At 32.2% G+C, this 9498-nt stretch overlaps 1 protein-coding gene across 1 annotated transcript; it reads right to left on the bottom strand.

Moving 5' to 3' along the window:
• Window positions 1-7503: 7503 nt before the first annotated feature.
• Window positions 7504-9360, bottom strand: LOC114173990 (transcription factor TCP15). The gene has a single exon (XM_028058707.2). It carries the CDS (start codon window positions 8965-8967, stop codon window positions 7699-7701), a length of 1269 nt encoding a protein of 422 aa, XP_027914508.2. The 5' UTR covers window positions 8968-9360; the 3' UTR covers window positions 7504-7698.
• Window positions 9361-9498: the final 138 nt, after the last annotated feature.

Raw genomic sequence — 9498 nt, 5'->3', positions numbered from 1 at the left:
ACTAAAAAACCTTAAAAAATCAGGAATAGGTTGTTCGAAACAATAATACTATAAAACAGTGACAAATTCTGGGAGAATGTGGGTGCATAAAGTTATAATGGTAATGCCAAGTTTTGAATTCATGATGAAGCACCCAATTTAATAATTTTACGTTTCTTCTTATTATTATGTATTATTATGTATGACAACCAATTTAACAACCTCGTTGAAATACACAGTTAGCCAGGTCGTACGTTCAAGTTACCTTTCTCAAATCTTCCTCTTCACTTTCCTTTTACGACCTACAACGATTTGACAACTAATTCATTAAACAATGTTACATCTTAATGATTTCAACCTATTCTATGCCAACCATGTTCCAACTTCAAAACGTAAATGCTGTTCACCACTTCATTTCCAGGTACAATATTAAAAAGGGCTAAAAAATTTAGTCTTTTTTTTTTTTTAATGTAATTTCATCTTAAAAGGGCAGAAAATATGAAGATGAAGACAGCAAAAAAAGAGAATTAGTTAATACCTTTTAATTTTTAAAATTATCGATCCTTGAATCATAGTGATGGAAATTCAGAAATTTGAAAGCGTGAAATAAAATTATCCTCAACCTTAGCCACCTTCCAATGCTACCAACCATTCGTAGATTAGAAGATCCTTATTCGACTAAACATGTATAATTGTAAAGTTGATATCACGTTAATTTGAAGACATAACTAAATAAAAATGGACACGTGCTTAATTAATTATTGAGTGACTAATTCCTAACTAATTATTATCATCGGCTAATTCAGCTCTGAAAGTTACCTTCACTTCGTAGTTGATAACACCTCTTCCAAAAATATTTAATTGTGAAGATCAGATCACTAATCAATTTTATAGATATGGTGCATTTTATGTTAGTAATATATTTTGTGGGTCTTTAAAACTAATAGAATTTATCGGTAAATAACATTAATAATGAGACCCGAATCAAATTATATAACGATATGACTTATAATAAAAAATCTTAAAACAATAAATTTTTAAACCTTCATATATATATATATATATATATATATATATATATATATATATATATATATATATATATATATATCAAATTTTTCATTTTCTATCCGATGAGAATTTAAATTCATATTTAAATTTTTAACATATATTTTAGGAAAATAAATCAAAAAATTTAAATATGTATTTTTTTTTTGAATTAGTATAAAATGCTGTGTTTTATCTTTAAATTAAATTATTTTTTTTCTTCTAAAGTTTATAAAAGTAATGTAAAATATCTTTTTCAACAAATAGTATGTAAAAATTATATTATAATTGTGATATTCAATTTGTTATACGTCGATTGTTAGAATTTAATAAAATTCAAGATGAAATAATTCATAATTTAGTTTTAAAATAAAATATAATTTTTATAATAATTTGAAGTAAAAAATATATTTAAACTTAAAAAAATACTAATAATTTTAGTAATCAATAACTCAATTATGATGTGAAAAGTTATGGGAAGAATTTTTTATGTTCACATGCCATGAATTTAGCTGAATTTATTGGTTTGACCTAATACTAATCTAGTTCGCGGTGTATTTATTGCTAATTGGATGAATTTTTGCATATGATAACCTTCAAATTTGAGTTTCTCATTGCCTGATATGATGACATATATATATATGAAAGTTTGAACATGGAATATTTGATGATTCCAATCAACTTAATAACTTCTTGATATTCATGTGTTTGGTCCTTTTTTTATTTATGTGAGTTTTAATTATATTATAAATAACTTCTTGATATTTGATTTTACTACGTTTAAGTTATGTCATGTTTAAAAGTGTTTAAACTTCATTTCATTAAGTTTTATTTTAATATATAGATTAAAATAAGTTTTAATACGTTAAAATGTTTTTATTCTTATGCATTAGTTGAGAAAAATATTATAATAGATTATAGTAAAATAAATAAAAAGGTGCTAATCATCATTGTAAACAGAGACTTATGAGGATGTGTTAGATAAATAGAAACATGATGAGTGTTGAAATTATGGCTGAGGTCCCACCTTTTGTCAATCTAACTCTTTATTTGGGTAATCCCTAAGGACTTTATGTTATTTAATTTAAATATCCAGTGATGTATTAGAAATTCCATGTTAATTGAAAATAAAAATAAATTCTTGAAAATATGTAAATGGTGATAAACTTCATTTTTCTAAACTTAAATCCACATACTGATAAAAATATAGTAATGAAACCAGTCAAACAAAAATCAATAAGACTATAGTAATTAATTACATTTATTTGTTAAGTTTATCTATTTGCCAAAAAAAAAAATGCAAAGGTTTATGTAAAAAAATGGATGAACACGTTTGTGTCGTGTCCACAAATTAGTCGGATAAAATGGAAGGGGGTGGTGATCAGTCAACATTTTAGACTTGTCATGGCTAATTAATAAAGAGTTGATCTACTAATTCTAAAGTTGACTGTTCTTTTGTATTTCAGGATTTTTTTAAATTCAAATTTGTAAAATTGGATCTCTGACTTTTTTTTTTTGTAATATAAGGACAAGTCGTCAGAATATAAGATGATATTACAGATGAAGTCGTCCTGTATCCCACCGATTTCTATTTTTTTTTTTTAAAAAGCAAAGTCGTTCTTATATTGAACGTTTCAATTTATATAAAAAGTGAAGTCCTCGGGACACATGACGACTTCACTTTTCGATTTTTATTTACGGTTTTAATTTTTCTATTATCAAAAGCACGGTTTCAATTTTTCAGTTCTTACCCAAAAGCTTTTTTATTTGATTTAACATCAAATTAAATCACATTAATAGGTGAATTGTTGGACTGATTTGACTTCTAATTTATTTCCATTTTCAAAGTCTCACGCTCAATCAGTAACACTGATTCTGCGTCAAAAGCATCCTAAAATTTTGAATAGAAAAAAAGTAACACATTTATATGGTATTTTGACTTTAAAGAGAGAATTATACAAAAAAAAAATAAAAACCTGCAACTTAAAAAAAAAATTCAAAAGTGAAGTCATCATGTGTCCTGACTACTTCACTTTTTACTGAACGGAAACCGTCTTGCATAAGGACAACTTTGTTATTTTTTTTAAAAAAATTAGAAAGCGGTAGGAGACAGGACGACTTCACTTATAATGTCGTCCTGTCTCCTGACGACTTGTCCCTATATATAAAGAAAAAGTCAGAGACCCATTTTTACAAATTTGGATTGAAAGAGACCCTAAAATACAAAAAAAAGCCAAGGTTGACACTTTAAAAAAACAAAATGAAAATAGATATGCAAAGCATCTAAAGCATTTCTAATAAATAAATCTAGATACAAGAAAAAAAATAAAAATTCAATACATGCACATAGCAAATATGTCACTATCCAATAAAAAACTATTATATATATCTTCAACCCCGAGGTATGCATGTCAAACATGTTTCAATTATAGAATAACATAATATAGTTGCAGTAATAATGTGTGTGTGAATTATACTTCCGAAACAAATAACATTAACAATTTTATATGTAAGAACAAGAAGAAAAGGAAAAGAAGAGACAAACCAGAGGTTTTGCATTGTTTGTTTTTTCCGAAAGCTTGAGGACATGAAGGTTTGTGTAGTACATTGCATGAGCTAAATTCTGTTAAACAATCGAATCCAAAAACCAGTGACAATAGAAGATGAGGAGGGAAGTGAAATGGTGGTGTTCGTGGATCGATGTTAACGCGTCGTTGGAACAGCTGGTCAATCATGTCGGTTTGGCGCTGGTAGGCGACACAACATGGATCACGCTGCGGTCGTTAACGTCGGTGAAGTTGATGTCACTCCTCGCCTCTAACAACTACTCAATCGCATCTTAGTCTCCTTTCTTCTGGAATCGTGCCGGAAAAAATGGTTGCTACCGGCATTGCAGTGGTTAGTGGTGGCGTTGCAGCCACATTTCAGGGCGAAGTGAAAAAGGAGAACAGAGAGGGGAAAATCTTAATTAAACCATAAGGCGAAGTGAATTAACACACTTCTAATAAAGCGTTACTAAATTTAATTTGTGTACTAAGTTAGTAGTTTTTTTTTTTTTTTTAAAGAATATATGATTAAATTTTCATAAAATTAATTTAACTTAATGTTATATACTTTTGACTCATGAATCTCTACTAGCTAGTTTTAGTCCGCGAAACGACATATAATTATGTAGGAAGTGTCCACATATATTTTGGGATCCATTTGTGAGGGTTAGATCCATATTCATTAGATGACAAATCAACAAGTCGACAACAAAGTTAGACATATAATCTGACACATTTTATTGGTCTAAGTCGTACACTTCGTTTTAAATCTTCTTCATTCAAAACTCCATCATAGAGAATCCCACTCCACATTATTTAAGCTTCTTATATTTGGGTTTCCAGAGTATTTTTATATCTTGTAATGATTATAAACCATTAGAAACAAAGTTAGTTCATAAGTTGAATAATTAAATTATTCTTAGCATTATTGTTGAATTATTTAAAAGTTTATTAAAATATTTTTGATTAAATTTTTATATATTTTAATTAAAATCCTATCAATCAATTTTTACATTAATAATAGAGTGATCTATATTATCTCGTCATCTTAATGTAAAATATAATGTGACTTTTATCACCATCTAACATTTTAATTCAAATAATTAATGTCAACTGTCTTCACATATTAGCAATTTGGTGTAATATCATTATATTGATCACAAAACTTTTTCATTTTTTTAATATATGAATACAAGTAAAAAGTCCATAGAAATAAGATAACAGTCACATTAACTATTTAAAAATAAATAAAATAGCAAACATTCAATTGAAAAATATAAAATTTTAAATACTCAATAAACTAATTTTTTTAATAAAATCCAATGAAAAATATTTAAATTATGTAAGAGATTTAAAAATTAATTAAGTCTTATCTAAATATTAACTTGATCAACAATGTATAAGTATTCCAACATCATTTTATGGATCAGGCTCAAGATCATAGTTGGAATTTGATGAATACAAAGCGAGTCATTTAAGATAATTATAATTCATAGTTGGGATTTTACTCATTCACACAATGTTATAATAACTTCACTTAAATCATGCCTATCCACTTTCTTGAGAGTTCGAATGAGCCAGCATCGCATTTTATCAACTATTTTTATTTTTGAATTTACTACCATATTCATTTCAAACCAAAGACTAACCAAGAATTTCTTCCAATCATTCTTAATCGCTTGCGCAAAATCTGATTACAATCAAAGTGCAAAGTTTGGGATGACAATTAAACACCCTTCAAGATGAGTGCAAATTTCATATTAAAAAAAATAATTAAACCCCTTTTAATATGTATTACTTTTATCTGACCAAACACATAATATTACTACTATTTCAAAATCCATTTTGTTGACACGAAAAAGAGTTATGCTGGAATTAACTTGAAGGATATATGGAATGAAATAACAGTGTTCGATGAACAAGGTAAAAACAACTGCACTTCTAATAGTTAATTAATAGCTTGTGTACTGTCTATGATGATGAATCTTTTACCTTTTTATTTGTTTCTTTATTCTTTTTACGTAACTTTTTTTTTTTTTGGTGGTCTCTTACGTTTATTTAACAAAGTACCTCAGTCTGTTCTGCTACCTAGCTCTTTCACCTACCCTACTACTGCGCCATGCACTGCTTATACCGATGCATGGACGACGTTTGCATAAATCACTGTCCATTATAATGTAATGCACATCTTCCTCTATTATGGTTAACGATTCTTGTGATGGTTATAGAAGATGAAAATGAAGAAATATTCAGATCTATCAACACATATATAAGTATAACACTTTGTATTCACTCTATATTTGATATAACTAATCCAGTGATACATTGCTTTAAACAAAATACCTTATACCTTATCACTAATCTCAGGCATGTATTTCTATTCAAGTATTTCACGAGATTCACGATTCTACTTTTATTTTTCTACATCGATCTAAGTTGATTACGAATAACGTTTCATTTCATTAAAGATAATTTTTTAACGATAATAATTTTTAATGACAAAAAATAATTAGTTATTGTAGTAATTAATTTAAATATTAATTTATAAATTAAAAATTATTAGTAATTAAAATAATTTTAAAAAAATTATAATTAATTTCTAAATTGATAACTAAAATAATTTATATTATTAATTTATTTTTAAATTGATTATTAACATTAATTATTAAGATTTTGACTATCAAAAAATTGATTTTTAAATATATTATTATCACTAAAATTAATTATTATTTAAAAGTTCTTTTTTAGAGTATTTAACCTTTCATTAATATATCACCTTATGTATATGTTAACGGCACAATGTAAAACCAACCAGTAATGCTGTGGTTTTGACAGATACAAAGACTATGAAATTGTGGTTTTAATGATAGAAGTACGTGACTCCATGAACCCAACACAAAACACAAAACATTTTGAGCTAAAAAGCAAGAAAGTCAAGTAAAATTTTATAAAATTTGTAAACTCTACTTGATAGGAGGAAATAAAATGACAGAGAGGATGTATGATGCAATGAGGGTTTTCAAATTTTATTATCAGAAAACGGAAGGCTCAAAGCTGCACTTCTGAATAAGTAAAGGTATTCGGACAAAGCAAATTTATTGAATGTAATTTAATTGGATTCTTCAGGAAAATTTTCCAAAAAGTGGTAAAATTGGAAAAGAAAAACTGTAGCAAAAAAACTAGTTAAAAGAGAGGGTTTGAGAATTAAATTTGTTTGAAAGGAATAGATAGAGGCAAAAGGGTGGAAATGGTTTTGATATGATTAGTTGTAATTGGTGCAATGCAGTACATTTAATAAGCTGAGACAATGATGGAAAGTAGCATCGATTTTATAGAGGAAAGAGAAAGAATGAAGATGGTGATGAAGCAGTGGCTGTATGTTAATTTTAGGCAATGGCCAACCTTGGGGGCTCACTGGTCACCACCTGAGTTTAAGAGGTATCTACTTCAAAAGCCTGAAGAAAGTGCTGAGGATTCAGGACTCGCCTCTCTCATCCAAAACCATCTATTATATAGATATTGGTCCCTAGCTACCTATTTATCTAGTGCAGTACACATACATAATTCACAACTGCAGCAATAAGGGATGCATCATGCATGTCACAGTCTTTCCAGTACTTACCACAACACCACACCATCTTCAACTCATTGCAGTAAAACATCAAATTCCTACCTCATTACACCAATAATGGATACTTAAATAATTACTTTCTTAAACCTACCCACCTTCCTCTAAACAACACTAATTTATTAATCACCCAAATCTTAGTGCTGCACCAACCACACAAAACCATCATTAATAACAGACTAAGCTATATCTACTACACAAAGTATAAATATACGAGTATATATTAATTTCTTCTCCAACCCTAACATGATCAACCTCACCAAAATCACACCAAAGGTCCAAAATCGCATACTCAACTCAATATACCAAAGCAATCAAACCCGCGCTTCTTGCATGTTTTTGCAAATGAACATAACATATGTAGTTACGTATTTAATATATAATTTGGAAACCACTGATCAGTAGCACTACTAGTAGAGATAGTAACACTAGTAATAATAGTGATTAAAAGAAAAATTAGGAAGCTAGCATCAGATCATACACGTGATTATTGGACCCTCAGGAATGTTGACTGGTTGAGTCCCGTCCGTCATCTCCGCCGTGAGCTTGTCCGCCGCTTCCTGGAGACCCCGAGACGCCGTTCGCCGGAATCTGTCTGTAGGCATTGAGGGCTGCAAGCATGCCTAAGTTACTTTCACTTAGAAGTTGAGCACCGCCGTTACCGCCACCGCCACCTCCGCCACCAACCATACCAGAGCCCAGTTGACCACCGGGCATAAGGGGCATCGGAGAAGCAAAATTCATGAAATGAATGCCACCTGGGGGAGACATACCTCCTCTATACACCCCACTGTTCCCAACAGAGGGAATTGCCCATATGGGATTGTCGTTACCATTGCCGCTGCCGCCACCGCCACCACCGTTCATGGATTGGTTACCGTGACCCGCCACCATCCAAAACGCCGCCGTATTGGAGGCGTGGCTCGACGGAAGCGACCCTGTGCTCGATTGTATCAAATAGCTTCCCATTTGTGAGAGTTCTTGCTCCGGCCTTCTCTTTCTCCCTAAGCTACCGTCAGAATCCGAAGCCACCGAGTCAAGGCCGCCACCGGATTCTTCTCGAAGCTCTTGTTTCGCTTGCTGAATTACATTGATGTTACCCATAGGGTTGAAGTTCAAAATTGCGGAGATGGAAGAGGTGTTCTCCAACATGCTCCTCCGAGAATCCTCCATCACCATGCTCATGCTCCGGTCCCACTCCGCGCGGTTCCTTAGCTGCGCCGCCGCAGCCGCAGCAGCGGCTGTGGAGGTCGAAAACGTGCTAGGGTTGAAGTAGTTTCCGCGGAAGTAGTGGGAGGGCGCCGACATGGTGGAGCCGGAGCTGCGGAGGGAGATGTTGAGGGAGGTGAAGTTGGCGGGAATGGTGCCGGTGCCGGTGGCAGCGATGACCGCAGGCTCGGCCTGCTGGAGGAGCCACTCTATGGTCTCTCCGTCAGACTTGTGTCCCAGCTCACGCGTTAGCTGAAAGACTCTGGCAGCACAGGCCGCCGGCATGCGGATCCGGCGGCCTCGGCCATCGACCTTGGTGTGGCGGTCCTTGGTGGAAGTCCTCTTTGGCGGCGGCTTCTTGGACTGCTCCGCCAAGTGGAGGTTGTTATTAGTTACAGAAGTAGTAGTAGTAATTGTAGTTGCAGTTACGACGCTGTCCCTGGTAGTGGTGGAACAAGGTTGTTCTGTGACGTCATCAACGTCCTTTTTCTCTAACAGCTGCAGAGGGAAATTGGGTCTGCTTCGGATCCCATTTTGATGATCAGCCTCCAATTCCATGATCTTGCTATCTCATATAACCAAGCTCTCTATAAGCACTTTTTTTAAAGAAAAAAAAAATAAATGAATTGGTGGGGTTTATTTAAAAAAAAAAAAACACACTCTTTCTCCTATCTGGTAGCTAGCTAGCAGCTATAGTGGAAGTAGTAGTACTGCCACTATATATGTTTTGAAAATATATATATATATATATATTTTTGTATGTGTGTAGCTTGGGGGTGGGTGACCCTCAAATTGTATCGCTTAGTGGGCTAGTGGGTCTCTCTTTTCTGTGTTTGTGTGTTTTTGTGGAGCATGGAACTCCTTTCAGATGGGAGCTTGGAGCTGAGTTGTTCTGTGTGTGGAAAGAGAGAGAAGAGAGAGAGAGAGAGAGAGAGAGAAAGAGAATGAATGAATGATAGAGGATAAGGGAGAGGAGGGCAAGCTTTAAGCAACAAAAATAATGAGTGGGAATAATAAGGGCTCAGTAAAATTTGAAAAAGCATAGGGTTTCTCTTTCTTTTTGTTTTTTTATGAATGGAATCCTTTTTT

Source organism: Vigna unguiculata, chromosome 2 (assembly GCF_037176805.1).
Source record: "Vigna unguiculata cultivar grain cowpea cultivar isolate G323 ecotype 2 chromosome 2, ASM3717680v1, whole genome shotgun sequence".
Classification (NCBI taxonomy): Eukaryota; Viridiplantae; Streptophyta; class Magnoliopsida; order Fabales; family Fabaceae; genus Vigna; species Vigna unguiculata.
Note: the sequence above shows the minus strand (reverse complement) of the source record. Positions and strands in the feature narration are given on the sequence as shown.